General features: G+C 36.5%; 1 protein-coding gene across 26 annotated transcripts in view; it reads right to left on the bottom strand.

Moving 5' to 3' along the window:
- Nucleotides 1-19,138, bottom strand: part of LRR (capping protein regulator and myosin 1 linker 1 leucine rich repeat protein) — a 241,654-nt gene that overhangs the window by 23,375 nt on the left and 199,141 nt on the right. For 12 of the 26 annotated variants that reach the window (XR_012413407.1, XR_012413405.1, XR_012413406.1 and 9 more), the window contains exons 6-14: nucleotides 11,110-11,336; nucleotides 10,881-11,042; nucleotides 10,429-10,526; nucleotides 3,774-3,961; nucleotides 3,631-3,708; nucleotides 3,371-3,552; nucleotides 1,508-1,659; nucleotides 1,183-1,434; nucleotides 381-1,122 (exon numbers count right to left, since the gene is read on the bottom strand). Coding sequence is in view for 19 of the 26 variants with exons in the window: in XM_073992000.1 (XP_073848101.1) it covers nucleotides 381-1,122; nucleotides 1,183-1,434; nucleotides 1,508-1,659; nucleotides 3,371-3,552; nucleotides 3,631-3,708; nucleotides 3,774-3,961; nucleotides 10,429-10,526; nucleotides 10,881-11,042; nucleotides 11,110-11,336 (2,081 nt within the window). In the remaining 7 variants the exon portion in view is untranslated. Of the gene's footprint in view, nucleotides 1-380; nucleotides 1,123-1,182; nucleotides 1,435-1,507; nucleotides 1,660-3,370; nucleotides 3,553-3,630; nucleotides 3,709-3,773; nucleotides 3,962-10,032; nucleotides 10,075-10,428; nucleotides 10,527-10,880; nucleotides 11,043-11,109; nucleotides 11,337-18,051; nucleotides 18,231-19,138 lie in introns of those variants that run through there. The other 14 variants (XR_012413403.1, XR_012413404.1, XM_073992006.1 and 11 more) reach the window with 5 other exon arrangements.

Genomic DNA, 19,138 nt, shown 5'->3' with positions numbered 1-19,138 from the left:
TAAGCATGCCTGGCAGTAAATGGCCAAACATCTGGTTGATGGTAGCCACCGTAGGAGTATTTATGTATTCATGACGTAATTTTCCCAGAAAAGATTCTCTCATTTAGATTGGAAAAATATCTTAAATAAAAAACCACAGAGACTTTGTTTATAAATTGCAAAAATTAAAAATTAAGTTAATCTTTATATACATGAATAACGAGCCTTGAATGGCTTTCTTTGTATCGAATGTAAATAAGTGGTAATTGAATTAAAAAAAAAACTGTTCCCACAATTTTTGAATGTGGGATTTCGATACCACTTTTTAATTTGGCTTTATATTGGATACCTTATTTTATATGAAAATAAATAATTAATTATCAAAAAATATCAGCACTTACCTAACTTTATTCATTATCTCACTGCCGGCATTATTTAAAAGACATTGCTGTAAAAATCCCTCCGGAATAACTAAACGCTCACTGAGAATTTTTCGTAAATCTTGAATCACAGTTTGATTACCCAATGTTTTGGGGCATTGTTCAACACCTGTGCGTATCATTGTCTCCAAAGTTTCTTCCAAATAGTTTTGTATGGTGTAGCTTAGATCACTGGCAACACGGGTTAATTTCACCTCAACTGGATGTGTTTCACAACGTACAGCTTCCTGTAGTTTTGGCATTAATTGTTTGCAATTTTCAGCATCTTCAATTAGACGCTGTACCGCTGAGGATGATGTCGAATCATTACTACTTTTGGCAATTGAAATTGTATCTTGTGTCTCGGCTACCAGTTTGTCAACCAATTGATGTGTGGAAGAAAGTAAAAAGCCATGTTGCAAACGGAAACCTTGACCGTTTGTGCGTTTTAGACCGCTACCATTACGCTGTAATAGTTCTTGCATTTTACGCATAATTGCATCCGTTTTCTCCGGATGATTTTTCAAATGTGGTGCTATATCGAATACTGGAAATGGTATGCAGCGCATGCTGTAATTATTTTCCAAGGCATAGACAATATCAGCATAACCCTGTAGGGTTATATTGTTCTTGTCCAAGTATATGGTGCGTAATTTATTGTTGATTTGTAAAGCTTTGGCCAGCAAGCGGGCACCAACATCACCCATATAATTTCCCGATATATCTGGGGAAGATAATGTTATTAATTATTTGAACTTATAATCATCACATCGCTAATGCTTACCCAATTTTTGTAAACTTTGATTACTGCCCAAAGCATTTATAAAATCGTGTATATCCACTTTTAATTTATTTTCCGATAAAGTCAATTCAGCCAATGGAAAATCATCTTTTTGTATTAAATTGACCAGAGCTTCCATTACCGTAGGAATATGTTTCAATTTCATGCCAGTTAAACTACGGCACATATTCAATGTGCGTATCGAAGGATTCTTAGAAATAGAAGTTAAAACAGGAGCTAATTCGACATCCAAATCTGCAATGAAGGATTAAAGGGGTAGATGATAAGTAATGGAAAAGTTATGGTGAAATGTTTCTTTGCTACTTACTATTGTCACTTATATTTAAACTTTGTAGAACACGAACACCATGTATGCATGATTCTAAAACATGTGCACCCTGGGCACCTAATGTATTACCACTTAAATCTAAATACAGCCCAGCTGTTGACTCGTTGCATGCCAAACCGAGTAGTAAATTTCTGTAAGAAACAAATAAAATAAGAATTATAGTAAATATTGGAAGGAAGAGGAATTCTGTTGTGCTTTAATCTATCCTCATTTGTTATTTCTTTCTGTGGAATAAGAAGAGTGTCCTATTAAGATGACGTAATGCTTATGATGGCGTTTAATTTATGATGAAGTATAAGACAGTTTATAATATTGTACCAGAAGACTTTTATGGCGTTCGAAGCACATACGGCTTTGCAAGATAACGTTATTAGGTACGCTTTCCGCAATAAAAAGGGAACTTCTTCGAATAATCCTTTTAAAAAGTGTGAATCGGCAAAAAAAATGTAATCGGACTGAATTATTTGAAATATTTTAAGTCTCCACATAAGTTGTTTGAGGGATTTTTTTATACCCTCAGCCTTTAGGCTATGAAGGGTATATACACTTTCATACGGGCAAAATGTGCCTCATCGAAATAATGGTTTTAGACCCCAAGTATGTTTGGACGAAATGTGTTTCAGACAATTTGGAGTCGATTGAGCAATGTCCGTCCGTCTGTCTGTCTGTCTGTCTGGCTGGAGCGCACGATAACTCTCGAAGGGATGAACCGATTCGGTTCAAATTTTGGCTTTCGTAATATTTTGTCCAAACTTAGTTTAAGTTCGAAGATGAGCTATATCGGTCCACTCCTTCCGGTACCTCCCCCACAAAAGTTCGAAAATGTTCGGAAAATTTGTACGCTCGATAACTCTTGAAGGGTGTAACCGATTTGGTCCATACTTTGCCCATCGTGGAGCGTGTACCAGACTTAGATCAGGTTTTAATATGGACTCAATCGGTCCACTCCGTCGGGTACCTCCCACACAAAATTTTGGAAAAGTTCAGTTTAGGAACATCTCTCGAATCGCTTTGATTTTTGCTTTAGCAAATTATATTCACTGCCCTCCATACGACGGTATAAGTTTCATCAGGGGCAAGTCCATACTTCCTGAGAAAATAGCCTGAAAGTTGCAAAAAACCCCTATGACACCGTGTGAGGAGGTTGGAGGGCAAAATAACTCTCGAACAGGTCTGCCGATTCGGTTCAAAATATGGCCTTAGTAATATTTTGTCCAAACATGATTTAAGTTTGAAGATAAACCATATCGGTCCACTTCTTCATGTACCTCCCCCACAAAAGTTAAAAAATGTTCGGAAAAATTATTCGTATGGTAACTCTTGAAGGGAGTGGCCGAATTGGTCTGTACTTTACACATCCTAATATATCTACCAGATATAGATCAGGTTCAAATATGGACTATATTTGTCCACTCCATCCGGTACCTCCCACTCAAAATTTCGGATAAGTTCACTTTAAGACCTGCTTTCGAATCACTTTGATTTTTATTGAAGCAACTTGCATTGCTGCCTCAATTACGATGGTAAAAGTTTTTTTAGGGGCAAGTCCATACTTCTTGAGCAAACAGCCCGAAGAGTGTAAAAACCCCCTGTGGCACCATATGTTGTGGCTGGAGATCCACTTCCATAACGGTCAATGTCGATCCATTCCTTTCAGTATCTCCTCCGCAAAACTTTTGATCTTTAATCCTAATCAACATTTTTGTCTGTTCAAACGCCCAAAATTTTTAAAACCCCCTGAATACATACGTTTTTTGGGAAAAAATTGTTTCAATATACACAGGCTGAGGGTATATCTCTGTCGGCAAAGCCGACTGATACTTTTTTACTTGTTTTACTTACTTCAATGCTTCCATGGGCAATTTACAACCGGCAATATTTAAATGCTTTAAACTTAATGTACTGGTGAAGAATTGCTTAAACGATGGTGGTATCTCTTTGCCTTTCTTTGTGCTAAACGAATTATGGGAGACATTGAGATGAGCTAAATGCGTTGCACAACCACGTAAAAGGGCACCAAATAACTGAAAATGACAACAAATCACAGGTAACATTAATATATTTTACAATTTACAAATAAAATAAAACAAAACAATACTTACATTCTCTAATGTTATATCAGTCGAAGAGAGATCTAAATATTCTAAAACATTTGGTTGTGCTAAAAAATTGTGTAAATTCTGCAAAAGGAATTAAATTATTAAACAATTAAATAATAAATAAATAAGAATCCATTATTACTTACAGTTATATCATCTTTAAGATTGTTACCACTTAAATCTAAATGCGTCAACGAATTTGAAATGCTTTGATTGAGCGACAGTGAATGTGACATTTGATTAACACCCTTCGCTGTAAGGCCACAATGTGCCAATGCCAATTTGCACAGACCTTTGGAAACTTTAGCAATGGGTCCTGCCAAATGTATTGCACCTGTAAATCGAAAGTAATTTTTGTAGTGAGTTCGTTGGGTATGTTGTGAAATGAGGCTCTATAATAAAATGGGGAACCAAGAAGTCAAAAATGGTAAAAGAAATGGAAACATTCTTGAATAAGCATTGCAAAATAATTGTGATAACAATGAGATATATGGTGAGTTGAAAATGAAAATATGAAACGGAAGTGTTATTTTGGTTTTGGGTATATAATATTGGCCTAAAAGTGTGTGTTTGTTTATTTTAAGTTGAGATTTGTACTGCTTGTGCGTGACGGAAGGACACGATTTTGGTAACAAGTTTAGTTGTATTTTAGTTTGTTATTTAGTAGGAAATCTGCACAGAGTCTAAAATATTGATGTGGTATTTTTTACATATAAAGGACAAAAAACCCGATGCAATGTTTGCTTCGTAGTACGAAATGTGAAAAACATTTTTAATCTGAAGCTATTTTTACACATCTTGTAACTGAAAATTCACATCAAGTATTTTCGAGTAAAACCTATTTGCAATAAAGAAAGCGACATGACGCTTTAGTCGAACGTCTAACTTGAATAAGAATGTCACTAACTAGAGAAAATCGAGTACTTGCTACTTGATATAAACCAACTTCTTATAATAAGTTCTGCCAACATCAAAAAGAACAGAGCCAGGTAACCAGGAACAAGGGAAACCAACGAAAATGAAAATTATTTATTTGTGTAGCTACCTCCCATTTTGAAATAAAAGAAAGAAAATGAAAGAAAAGTTAAGAATAGCAATTGTGGATGTTACTATTCTGGCACCGAAATAGTGCCATTGGTACCACTCACTCTTTTAAACTGAAGGAGGATTTGTGTTCAAGAATTTATAACATCGGAAGAACGACTATCGGCTGACGTCCGATGGAATAGTGTCGTTGATGTTCTCTTAATAGCATATGAAATCCTTAGAATATACAGTTGCGTTCAAAATAATAGGAGCGCCCATACCAAAAAAGAAAATTGTCAAAAAATATGGTTAAACTTACCCATTTTGGTTTATTTTGAATTTGTTTAACATTGTTGACATCCCAACAGGTAATTCATCAACAGAAATGTGGCAATCTGTTTTGAATTATTTACTGTTTACACCAACATTATAAATCGTGTTTAAAGTTTTTGTTCAAAAAAATAGGAGTGTGGAAGAAAAAGGACGATAAAAATAGTTTTAGTTGAGTTTAGGATCAAAATTTTCAATATTTTAGTTAACAGTAGTAAATCCATTAGATTTTATGAGATTTGATTGCTGTTTGAAAACAAAAGTCATTTGGAGGTAGCCAAAAAACATGCGATTGTCCTTGCAGAAATTTTTTCCATAAATTGAGCACTTATTGGGCAACCCAATGGATTTTGTAGACAAAAGCTTTAACGATTAGATTTGTTTGATGCTATGGATGTTATCTTTAACAATATATAATGACTGGTATCCCATAAATTTGTGTGTTTTGATCCTCGAGCCAAGTTTAAGACAGTTTACATTAGCCTTTAAGGTAAGGATCGGCCAAAAAAAGCGTATCTGTAAGGAATTTGTTCCTCATCCAAATAATATTTGGAAGTCCTTAGCATGCCAACCTTGTGTATGCAATCAATTTCGCTTCTATTCAAAAAATGTTTAAAACGTGAACGGTTGAAATGTACTTTGAACCATTTAGTGATAGGTAGGCTGGGATTGCACTATGGTTGGTATACGCCGTAATATATTTTTCAATATAAACTTACGGTTTTCACTCAAAAATACTTCATTTAGGTTAGTTTCATTAGAAAACTGTTTATTATACGATGCAAAACCTAATAAAAATAATCTTAGGCCAACTTCAAAAGTTTGTCTTTAAAGTTTCCTTTTTTACAAAGCGTTTTGAAAAATGTCTCATATGTCCCAATCATCCAATTATTCAAAATTGAACCATAAAATGAATTCTGCGTGCAGTTAAGATGCTAAGGACCTCAAAACATCACTTGATCGAGAAATTAATGCCATATAGATACGCTTTTTTTAACCGATCCTTACGTAAAGAGGTAATGCAAACCGGCTTTAACTTGGCTCAAGGATCGAAATTCACGAATTTCCGGGATACCGATCATTATATATTGTTCGAGATAACAGCCAGAGCATCAAAAACTCTAATCACTAAAGTTCAGTCTATAAAATCCATTGAGTTACCCAATAAGTGCTCAATTTATGGAAAAAATCGCTGCAAGGACAATCAAGTGTTTTTAGGTTACCTCCAAAGAACTTTTGTTTTCAAACAGCCATCAAATCTCAAAAATCCTATTGGATTCACTACTGTCAACTAAAATATAGACAATTTTGATCTTAAACTCAACTAAAAATACTTTTATTGTCCTTTTTCTTCCGCACTCCTATTTTTTTGAACAACAAATTTGAAGGCGATTTATAATGTTGGTGTAAACAGAAAATAATTTAAAACAGATTGCCACATTTCTGCTGATCAATTAACTGTTGGGATGTCAACAATGTTAACCAAATACAATATAAACCAAAATGGGTAAGTTTAACCATGTTTATTCGACCATTCCCCTGGTGTGAATGAGCACTCCTATTATTTTGAACACAGCTGTATGTAGGAAGATAATCTTCGATCACTTTATGATGGTTAGTAAGACACGACAAATAACTTGCAAGTAGAAACTGACGGAACAGCAAAAAATTGTGCTCCCTCACTGACAACATTCTTGTCTCCTCATAGGTAATATGTATATTAGGGTTAGTCATTTTTTCATTTTTTTCGAATATCAAAAATCTGTGGAAATGGCATATAGGGCAGGCAATAATAAGAATTGCGTTTTTACTTTTTCGAAATTGTAAAAAAACCTTCCGCGCAAAATGCAATTACTTTAGCTAAAAACAAACTTTTTTAGTTTACTTTTTTTTAAATTTGAGAAATTTTTTTCTGCAATAGTTGTTCTTGGAAAAAATTTTTTTTAGTTGGTTTTAGTGCATCGATTTCAAATATGCAATTTGATCAAAAATCTGTCATTTAGTTTTTAAGCTACATCGATTTAAAAATATGCAACTCGGTTTCATTTCCCAGTTTTAAAATTTTAAACGAGTTGCTCTAATAAAAGTTTGACAATACAGAAGTAATGTAAAAATAAATGACATATTTTGGATCAAATTACATTTTATTAAAAATTTATCAAAATTTATTAAAAAAAAGTATAAAAAAAAATTAAAAAAAAAATATCAAATTTTAAAAATCACAAAAAAAATCAAACAAAAAAGTTGGTTTTGAGCTAAAGTAATTGCATTTTGTGCGGAACGTTTTTTCACAATTTCGAAAAAGTAAAAACGCAATTCTGCTTGTTTTTGCCTGCCCTATATGCTATTTCCACAGATTTTGAATCTAAAAAAAATGACTAACCCTAATGTATATCCCTCTTTTCTCAACAGGATCGTCTTCAAATGCCTGTTTCCAGTGTTGGCGATGGTGGTGACAAAACACCTCCCCTCCTTCCACCCGGTAGCGGAGGGTCTTTAGGCGATAAAAAAGATCAATGACTATTTCAATACTAAGCACAGTCTGCAGGATCCACTGATAGTCCTATGAGACATACAGCTGGCGGCGGCTCTAAGAGTCCCTCATCGGCTGGCCTGCAACAACATCAGTCGCAGCAGCAACCTGGTCCTCAGGCTCAAGAAGTGCCAACATCTGTAGGCGGCGGTAAATGCAACACAGTAATCACAAATTTCAGCGCCCGACGGCATACCGCCAACAACCACGTTAAAACCCCAGTGTAGCGGCTGCACACTCGGTAACGGGCTAGCAGCAAAGTCAACAGCAAACTTCCAATGCAATGATTCCTTTCTTTATCCCTGCCCCAGTATGTGCCAGCTAGAACTTTATGGACTTTGTTTCTATATTGAATTTTTTGCCTTTATTAGCAGCGGAGCGTGTTACAGTTCGCCAGACATAACCATCGTTTCACTTAGTGTGACAAATGACGTCGCCTGGCAATACGTCGCTTCTTTTGGGTCAGCCCATGTCCCCATAATTGTCTCTCTGAACGCTGTACTTTCATCAATTACTAATCCCCGCTTCAGAGATCTACCCAACCCTTCTGATGTACGGGTAGCAGTGATATCATCACTGCTGCAGCTGCTCTCTACATACCTGCTGGTCGAATCTCCGAAGTGAGACCAAATTTCCCAGCAGAGGCGGCAGGATTACTGAATGAGCGCGATGAGCTTCGTCGAGCCAATTCCAGTGACACCATTGTCAGAGAGCTGACATAAGTGAATTGTGGGCAACGGTTAAGACACTCTCGAACCCTGGAAGGAGGGAAGATAGGACCTCATTCATGTTTGGCGGCGGTACATTGACTGACCCGAAGAGGTGCGCAAGTTATTTTAATCGCCAGATTGTCGAGCAGCTCGAGAGTGACAGGGCAAGAAGATTACTACGTAGCATCACATCTCTTCCTGCCGAGTATGAACCACCACCGTTTACAATGGATGATGTTGCGAATGCCATCAGGAACGCTAAATCATCCAAAGCGTTGGGCCCTGATGAAATCTCCATGGTTATGCTGAAACAGCTGGATAAGTCGGAAGTGGAGTATCTCACTAAAGTTCTCAACCTGCCGCTAACCACCCTCATTGTTCCCGAAGTCTGGAAAATGGGCAGGGTGGTCCCGCTACTGAAGCCAGGCAAGGATGCCAGCAAAAGTGAATCGTACTGGCCGATTTCGCTTTTGTCGCCTGTAGCAAAGACCCTTAAGGTCTTAGTTATCCCCAGCGCCAGAACTATCTATCTAGTAACCGATCATCAGCATGGATTCCGTAAGCAGCGCATCAATACAGCAGGACTTAACCAGGATAAGCCGTGCGATTGGACATTTTTGGTGGTATTCAACCTATCAAAAGCCTTTGATACTGTTAAGCACTTCACACTGTTTGATGACATCTAGCAGGCGCCGACGGCCAATCTTGAAACGTTGGATAATTAATTATATATGCGGATGCCAATCGCATGAGGAATTCAGGAACATGAATTCCAAGCCCCGTAGAGTGAATCAGGGAGTTCCCCAAGATGGGGTGATATCTCTGCCTCATGTTTTCATTGGATATTCAACATGCTGATTGTAGACTTCGAAAATATTTCTTCAAGGTTTAAAACAGTGATGGCCACCAACAACAACTTTCCTATGCCCGCGGGAATACTACACACAAGTACACTGTTAACACATTCGTTCGGTTAATGCATTGTTTACGCTCCCACCCACACTAGCGCAAGTTATAATCTGCAAATGTGTGTTTTTGGCCAGTACTGGTTTAAAACGTGGGATAATCAGACATACGTAGTATTCAGAAATAAGAAGGTAAAGTCCCGTAATGATTTTGTTGTTATGGTAGTATACCTGTTAATGTTACATAAGTGGGTAATAACAAAGTCCTTGGCTGTGCAGGCCTGTTGTGGAAATGATCATTAATTTGTTGTTGTTGTTGTTGTGGATGCTGGGTTGGCAGCTGATGGCCGAAACCCTTTTGGTTTCGGGTCATTCCGGTACGAAAGAACCCGCTGCAATGGGATTGACAATTATTTTGTGTAGTGTTTTTGTATTGTGATGAATTAATACATCTCTCAACCTTACCTAATCCATTTGGTATTAATATTTCGAGAGGTGGAAAAAACAATTTTCTAATTTGATTTATTCGAGTTTGAAAAAGTTATCCTTGAGCTCATTAAGCTGGGAGTTTTATAATTTGTTTAATGTAAAAAGTTTCAATAAAACAAAATCGTTGTTTAGTGAAAATGGTATGAATAGAATTGCATTGTAGAATTGTTGTTGTTTTTCTTGTTCTTGTATGCATGATGAAGTAGTATAAATCGCAACAAATAAAAGCAAAACAAATGCAACTTTGAATTTGAACTGATTTTTAGAATGAAAGAAGAAAAACAAACATTGAACATTGAGAATGATTGAGTGATTGGTTGATTGATAGAATGATTTCCAATTTGATGTTTCATTTGATTTCGAAAATAAAACACAAACGCACACACAATTGTTTAATTGTTGTTAATCAAACCTTGAACAATTTTCCCAAGTAGGGCACATAATGAGCTTGCACCTACAAAATTTGAAATTTGATACGGATTGAATAGAAACGGAACAGAACAAACAAACAACAGAAAAAGAAAACAACATACGTGGGGTTAAATTTTGGATTAAATTGGATTAAAAGTGGTTTGAGGCAAATAACAAGAACATAAAAATTTTATAAAGGGGTAGGCTGGTGATTTATAGAATTATGTTGTTCTGCTGGGACATAATTTGGACACTTATTTACAGTTGATAGATATCTAGCTTTTGTACTTCTTTGTGAATAAAGTAAAATTTGAAGGTTAGTTAGTTATTCATTAGCTTTTGTTGGGCGGCCATGCCACAATGGCTGCTGATAATGTGAATTAGTTTCCCCACTTACCTTTATCCTCAATTAAATTATGACTCAAATCGATGGTACGTATTGCAGGATTATTATTTGTAATCACAGATACAGCCAATTTGTGGAGAAAATCGGATCTACAAAATAAAGAAATGGAAGGATATTAATATTATAATTAAAAATGGGAATATACAAAGCAATCTGTCGGGACATTTCAGTCACATTACTTATTATAATCCATTGAATTGAGATAAAAGTCTTCACAAAGTTGCAAGTCAGACATTGGAATATTTTATGAACATTTTTGGAATATTTGGGAGGAGTATGGGTGAATGAAATCAACTAATTCCTACACCCTTTTTATCCAAAATTCAAAATATTTCCATCAATATTCCACCGTTTGACTTCCAAGTAACCCTTATTAATTGATAATCTTTATAAACATAACATATCATTGTTGTCAATCGATGTAAATTTCCCATTTGACATACCTTAAACCTAGGGCTTCTAAATGCAACTCCTCGAGCCACATCGAACGCTTGAGCACATGTAATATACGCTCCAAAGTTTCATTGGATAGGCGCATATGGGAAGCTTTTAAGCCACGAAAAAATGTATTGTATTCCAAAGCCGATACAATCGCCATTAAGTCTCTGTGTAAAGAAAGATGCCAATATTAATAAAAACAAGTTGGGAATTTCGATTATAATTACAACTTACTTTGGTTCTAAATGGTCAAAGTCACGTAAATTTAAAATTCGTGTATCGTGTGACAAATATATGGTATCAATATCCCAGGCAACTTCCTCTCGATATGGCACTCCATGAAAATCACACATGCAGGCATATTGAGTACTGAAACCACCGCATGGTCCAATATTACGCGGATCTGATGGTCGAAATTCTTCGGTAAATATACCTTCTCTTTCTGGTGGTTGAATGTCAATCTGTAAATGGAAATAAAGACAGGGTTATATGTTATTGAAGTTTGAATAAAAAATGCATAATGATTTGTTTGCAAAGTAAGTAACAATGAAATACATCGACATTTCTCCTTTTCAAAGATCCTACCAGTTGAGATCTTTAACCCACTTAGCGCCGAGATTTTTTTTTTTGCGAGAAAACTTAAAATTGTTTATGAATATTTTATTTTTGAGACTTTTTAAGCATTTTTTAAAAAATAACATTTTTCTCTAAAACGTATAGTTTTCCTGCAATCGGGCCTTCTTTTAAAACGTGCCAAAAACTTTGGATGGTAATATTGGTGTATCCTTACATGCCAATCCCTTGGTTTTTGATTGAGAAAATACTCTTACTATATTCCTAACAAATCCCTGACCCTATATGATTCTAACATTTATGATTAAATTTTTATCGCATATTTAAATTTTTCATCAAAAGTCGAAAATTACAAAAAAGTCGATTTTTTTGAATAGCTTGGATTTTAGGTCTATTGCGTGGAAATGGGTAGGTCAAATGAAGCGTTATAAGCGTGAAATGACAGATAACAGACAATACTATAACAAAATGCAAAAAAAACCCACAAAAATATTCGAAAAAACCAGAGTTTTACGTCAATTTTTGCAACCATTTTTTGTGGCGTTTAAACGACCAGTGGCTTTATCTGGGTTAAAACACTGAATGTGGACGTCAAAAAATATAATCCCCCAGTCAAATTTAAAGATATTTAATCTATCATATTTGTGGACGAAATTCGTATGCGGCATTCCGAATTAACGAAGTTTGTGTTCGGTTTTAGTAGTTCGAAGTATTACTAGCTCTCAATCCTTCTATTTTCCAATGAAAATCGTAACTTAAATATATTTTTAGCCACTTTAGGTCATTTGCCACTTCATAACATTAGCCTGCTTGTTTGTCGTTACTCTTCTTACCAAATTACACAAAGAAATAAGAACGCTCTCACAATGTTAAAAGTTGTTGATTACTTCTGCTTGTGGCAAGTACAAGTGACCGAGACCAACCCAAAGTGTCTAAGCAACTTGAGAAGTTACTGACCTATGAAACTTTTGTTTGACTTTGGATAGAGAAACAAACAAAAAAGCGCTTTGAATGTTATGTTTGGGAGTATATTTGAAAACATTGAAACTAATATAAAATTGTGTATAAAGAAGAATCAGTAGGTTTGGCCTGCATCTACAGTTGCGAAGCATTTATAGCACAATTGTTGTTGTTTTACTTTAAGTAATAAGAATTGTCCCCAGAAGGGACAATGGAGACATCTCTCAAATCAATGAGTGCAACCCGATTCATATTAGCTCAATCATATGGGAACTAATATCTAACGCAGAGTCCGACAGCGGTTTTAGGCACTCGGTGAAGAAAAATTTGAAGTGACTGAAATATTCAGGAAAGGTTTAAGTTAAAACCATTAACAAATTACGAAAGAAATATTCGGACCATTATGTTATCCAGAAAGTAATCTTCTACATAAAAAAGAGGTCTCTCAACGCCGAGGTGTTAAACGATCACACCACGTGCTACTGGATACCAACATTATTTGAAGGGAGCCTAGTTGATACCTGGGCGCCTCAGCGAACAACAGGCTTAATTTCCAAGTCCTTGGCGTGGTAAGGAGACAAGTGGAAAGGTTGGTCCAATGCCATTCACTCCTTTCGATCATCGTGGCCCCCAACCATTTAGGCTGGACAGGATTTTTTAGAGCTTTACGAGCATTATGTCTGAAAGCATGGACTTGCCAGGACAGGACCATAAGGTAAAAATTTCAGAACTATTCTCAAACAGTCCTTAAACTGCACTGGAAAAAAAAAAATTGTGCGGACTTGAAGGTTTGTCCGCTATAAACCTTATTGGAACTTGATGTTGTTTCTGGCAAATCGCATACTTGTAAGTAATCATGCCATCTGTCATTCTAGTTGGTCCTAAGGAAGTATGGACTTGCTCCCGAAAAAACGTACCATTGTAATATAAGCTCAGAGGACAACCTGATGCAATAACTTTAAATGGTCCGAGAAAAATAGTTTGATCTGTTCGAGAGTCATCGTGCGCACCGCTAGCTAGACAGACCGACAGACGGACGGACAGGGCTATATTGACTTCAAATTGTTTCAAAAGAATTTCGTAAGCCTTCGACCTCTCCCTGACTGTTACTAAAAGGGACAACGACAGCGATTGCCTCACTATTATCGCCTGCAGCTTAAGCTCCTCCTTCGTAACAAAAACGGACTGTAGTTGCGGATGGGGATGATCGGAGCATAGTTCTCCTCAAGCTCATCAATGAGTAATTCCACCAAAGTTTCACTGACGGAGGAGACACAACAGTGATCTATGTTTTTATCTTCAGACTGGATAATTTATTTCACATCATAGGAAAGGGCGATGAATGGCCCTGGACAACTGGACCGGGCTTTTTTGCGTCATTACTATTGCTTCACTGGCAGAAAGCATTTGAGGAGGAAGTTGATAAGTTGGAAAATCAACCATCAAAACTGTGGATCGTACGCTGATACCTCCGACTTCAAAAAGATTCTAATTTGTCAGAACGCCGCCCTGAGAACAGCAACAGGGTGCCCCCTCAAATCTACAGAGGAGTACGTCAACATAATGTGATGCTATGGTTGCTGTACTTGCTCGGATGTTACCGTGAGAGCCATCCCAATCACCATCTGCTGGCCACCGATACACCCAGGCATATCAAGAAGGATATTCATGCTCTAGAGACGACGGTCCAACAATATAGGAGAGAACCTCTAGATCAACAGGCATATCAGGCAGGTTTGAACAGCATTCACACGGACACAGTTGCTAAGACCATAAACAGTTATTGTGTGAATGTAGTCATCGGAGCACATCCCCCATCTATCGCAGCTGAAGAGCGTCAGCTGCCACGACAAACCAGAGTAGTTTTGGCTCAATTACGCTCGGAATATTGCAGTCGCCTAAATTCCTATTGGGCGGGAATCGATCGCACCGTGCGAGACATCTGCCCAATATGCGACATGGGCCCGCACGATACTAAGCACCTATTCAACTGCCCCGCCAAGCCTACTCATCTGACTCCAGTGGATCTGTGGTTACATCCCATCGAAGTAGCCAACTTCCTGGAACTGGAGATAGACCCAGAGCCAGATTGAACAGGAGAACGAACATACAAACATAATAATAAAACACTGTTACAACAACAACTTGAAAAATGCAAAAGCAAAAGAAGAAATAGACAACAAACGTATCCATGCAACATACTCGTGCTGCAGTCGATATATCAAAAAAAAAAAAAAAAGATCCAAAAAGCATCACTGAAGGGGAATTTCAAATGATAAGAGGTTTGTGAGGAAATTCGAAAGGAACTATCCTCATCTTGCTACTAGGGAACTTCTTATCGGCGAAATTCCAACAGGAAGTGCAGGAGTAACTCCTGTCGAGACTCCTATGTAAATGATGTGTTGGCATAGAATGTTACGACACAACCGCATGTGACGAGGCCATCTGATACTCAAAAGCTAATTCGAAGATACCGTCGCAATCTGTGAAGGTTGCGATCTCCCTATCAACACAAAAGGAAAGTTCTCTGAGACGGTTCAACTGGGCTCAACTGTCCCTCACTTCCCACAACCGAAACGCAAATAGATGAAATAGTGATGGGTCTGTGGCAGTGTCAACCACTTCTAGGCCTCTAATTCGCAGCCGACCCACCCGAAACCTTGACCAGTGGTCGTGAAGATTAGGTCTTCAGAGGAACAGCATTCAGTGGTGAAGTAGTTGACACTGTCACAAGCGTTCCATCATTCAGTTTGCCCTCAGCTAAATACCTTCAGCATATGACAATAACAGGATTGTTGGATCTAAATGTATTATGGACAGATCCCTGATTTAAAAGTAAAATCTTTTTCGTATGTGTCAAAGAAGTTTTGGAAGTATTCAGCGTAATTTATTTTGGACATACGTTAACCTAATTATTACACTGATATGTCTAGTCAACACAATCTACACCAACATGAATGAGTTGGCTTAAATATTGGACCCGGAAGGAATTGTTCGATAGTTGGACCAATGCATATCGATAGTTAGTTGGTCACCGTAGGATTGTTAGAACTTTTGTACCATTACCTTAGGTAGCACGAATTTGTCTACGATGAATATTTCAAAGCAATCCAGTCCTGAAATCGCACGTAAGCGAAAATGTTGAACTTTTGTGAGAAAGGTACCCGAAGGTGTTTTCCAATATAGACCCACCCTCTTGCAACTCGATGTAAGTTTGGAAGAAATTTTACAACAATGTGCAAAGTTTCGGCCAAATCAGAGATCCACTTCGTAGGTGTCGTTTGAAGCAGTCATTTAAATTATGTCCAGGCCGCCCTCTGGCTACGTAGGTGCATCAGACTACAGATGGACAGGGCTAAATCGGGGTCTACAACCATTATTTCGATGAGGTACATTTTTGATCGTATCAAAGTGTATATCGTCACCTGAAATGCCCAAAGATGTAACCCTCAACGTAACCCTTCAAGGGTTACTTCTTTGGGCATTTCAGGTGACGATATATTTGGTAGTCTATTGGCTGAGGGTATAATTAGGTCAGTTGGTTAGGCCTCGAAAGAGAACAAGATGAGAAAGTGTATAACTGTCAAAAAGAATTTAAATCTAATCTTTCCATAATAAAATTAAATCTTTGTATGCCGATAAAGGGACATCCTATATCACTATGAAAAACTGGTTTAATGAATTCAATCGTGGCCGACACACGCAAAAAAACGAAGGTCATGAGAGTCGAACACACTCGACCGTTGTGCCTGAAAAAATCGTGAACGGATAATGCAGGATAGCCATTTTATATACCGTGAGATAGTGGCACACGGTGCTCTTGAACTAACTTTAAATGAAAGGAGCTTACACATCAAAAAATAAAAAATTCACCTGATCGCTTTTAAAATAAATCGCGATCGAAGTCGACATTTTTAAGGTTTTTTTTTGGTTTTCACGATTTTGCTCGGAAACCACAAGTCCTATATGGGTTTAGAGAAAGTATTGTAGCTGTGAAAATTCTCTACCAGATTGATCTTTATGATATTTTTGTAGGTTTTAACATTTTTGAGATATAGAAGTTCAAATTGGGACAATGCACTTACTGTATCGACTCTTTATAAAACAATGTTATTTACGGTGCGCCTTAACTAACTTTAAATAAAAACCGCTTACACCTGGGAAGTTTTTTGCGGATTTTGAAACAGCAATGTTCATAGATGAGAAAAATCCAAAAACAAGAAAAAATCACTGGAGGGATTTTAAAATAAATCGCGATCAAAGGTGAAATTTTTAGGATTTTTTCCCCGGTTTTCACGATTTTGCTTGGAAACCACAAGTTCTATCGAAATGGGATTAGAGAAAATATTGTAGCTGTGAAAATTCTCTAGAGGATTGACCGTTATGATTTGTTCCTACGTTTTACAATTTTTAAGATATAGAAGCTCAGGTCACATTTTTAAGTTTTTTTTCTTAGGTTTCACGATTTGCTTGAAAACGGTATATCTTATCGAAATGGGACTAGAAAAAATCTTATTGCAGTGAGATTTCTCTACAAGATTGGCTTTCGTAATTTTTCCCCAGGTTGTACCATTTTTGAGATATATGTATAAGTTTAAGTTGGGAAATTACAGTCATGACATTGTTTTATAAGGATTTTTTTAAACCCATTTCGATAGGACTTGCGGTTTCAAAGCTAAATCGTGAAAACCTAAAAAAACCTAAGAATGTGAACTTTGACCGCGATTTATTTAAAAAGCGTTCCAGCGATATTTTTTTGTTTTTTGATTTTTCTCATCTAGGAACATTGTAGTTTCAGAATCCGCAAAAACTTCCCAGGTGTAAGCTCCTTTCATTTAAATTTGGTTCCATCAACTAACATTTGATATTGCATGAATTCATGACCGCAAAAATGGATTGTTCTTGTTCGATCCAGTAAAAAAAACTATCGCGGAGCTTCAAACGACTTTTATAAGATTGTCGCAGACGAATCTTGGATCTATGTTTAGGAGCCCGAAACAAAACAGGAATCGATCTTTAGGTCTTCGTAAGCGAGCCAAATCCAAGGAAAGTTGTTCAGGTAAGAAGCACCACTTCGTAGCAAATGATCGCCTGTTTCTTCGTCGAAACTGACCGTGTGGCGACTATACGGCTTCAGAAATATAGGACGGTTAATTCTGAGTGGTACACTATAATTAAGTTTGCCTGAAGTCTCCTGAGAAATTCGAAAAACGAACAAGAGAAGACAAATCATTCTGCATCATGACAATGTGCGCTTTCATACGTCGATTCAAACCAGCGCCTGTTTGACCGAAAAAAAAAAACGTGGAATTGATGGCTCATCCGCCGTACAGCCATGGCTGAGGATCCAATGACTTCATTTGATTCCAGTACATCAAGAAAAAAAGGTGTGGTCAACAATTTTTGTTGCCTGAAGATGCTGTAAAAGCGTTCAAAAGCCATGTTTTGGAGGTGTCTCATTCGGAGTGGAAAAAGTGCTTCGCCAATAGGTTTGAGCGCACGAAAAAGTATATAAATGATGCTGGAGACTACTGAAGAAAACAATAAAACCGTTGTTGATGGTAACTATTCGCGTATTCATTGTTAGGCCAGATAGTTATCGTGCAACCCCCGTAAATTATATTTATGTGCTCTTAAATATACCTGTGAATTCTGCGAAGATGCTATTGAATTGGTTTCCGTTACAGTTTCAAAGTACCAATCCTTGGCTTGGTAAATATAATCCATTAAGGCGTCCATTATTTGTTTGAAAACGCAAAGAGAAGAAACACTCTACCGTATGACACACTGAGAATGAACTGAAGAAATCAATTATAATGTCTGATTTGAAGTACAAAGAATAATTCATAGGGGCTATTCTCGGTACAAAAAATTACTTACTAATTGCGGTTATACTCATACTGTAGACAACAAATTACACAAATCAAATTATATTTATTCGAAGAGAAAGATACACAAATATAGAAATTTATGACTATAAGACGTTTCTATATTTTTGCATGAAGCATTCACTTCATTTTTAAATTTTCAGTCTATTGTGAAGAAATTGAATTTATTAAAATGCAAAGAATTCGGTTTTATTATATCTTTCCCAATCCAAGCAAAAAGTTGAGGTATATCATTCAGAAAAAATAATTTGTCATAAGGTAACATATTTTCTGTGTTCTATTTTCCTCAGTGCAAGAGCAAAAGTGTTATGTACAAAGGACCAGATTTTCGCGGGACTATCTAATATGCACACATACTTAATATAGTGTCATGTAAGTATGTGTATTGCAAAAAATTATAATATTTATTTGAGATTTGTTCAAATATTTAAACATTAACTTTTTACGTGAAATGAGGGATTGTCACGCGATCATCATGCAAAAATTTCTCTTTGGTCAAAGCGATGTGAAATATGTTGTCAGGTTAAACATAAACTAATGTCTTAACTAACAATGCAAATTATTTATTCAAAGACTTTGTTAACACTTTTTTTTTTAAAGAAAACTAATTGAAAATTACAATTTGGTATGCCATAACATTATGACACACTATGGACGTTGTTTGTAATTTCTGAATTTGTTAATGTGGGAAAATAATGGAAAAGCTAATATCAATGATGAAAAAAATACTACAGAGTGTAGAACATTGTTCATTGAAGAGATACGTAGGGAATGATAAATTACAAGCAACGGCGTAAAAATAAATAAAAACAAGAAAAAGTCTACAACCGCAAAAAGACATT

Source organism: Musca autumnalis, unplaced genomic scaffold (genome assembly GCF_047663935.1).
Source record: "Musca autumnalis isolate F117 unplaced genomic scaffold, ASM4766393v1 scaffold_5, whole genome shotgun sequence".
Lineage (NCBI taxonomy): Eukaryota > Metazoa > Arthropoda > Insecta > Diptera > Muscidae > Musca > Musca autumnalis.
Note: the sequence above shows the minus strand (reverse complement) of the source record. Positions and strands in the feature narration are given on the sequence as shown.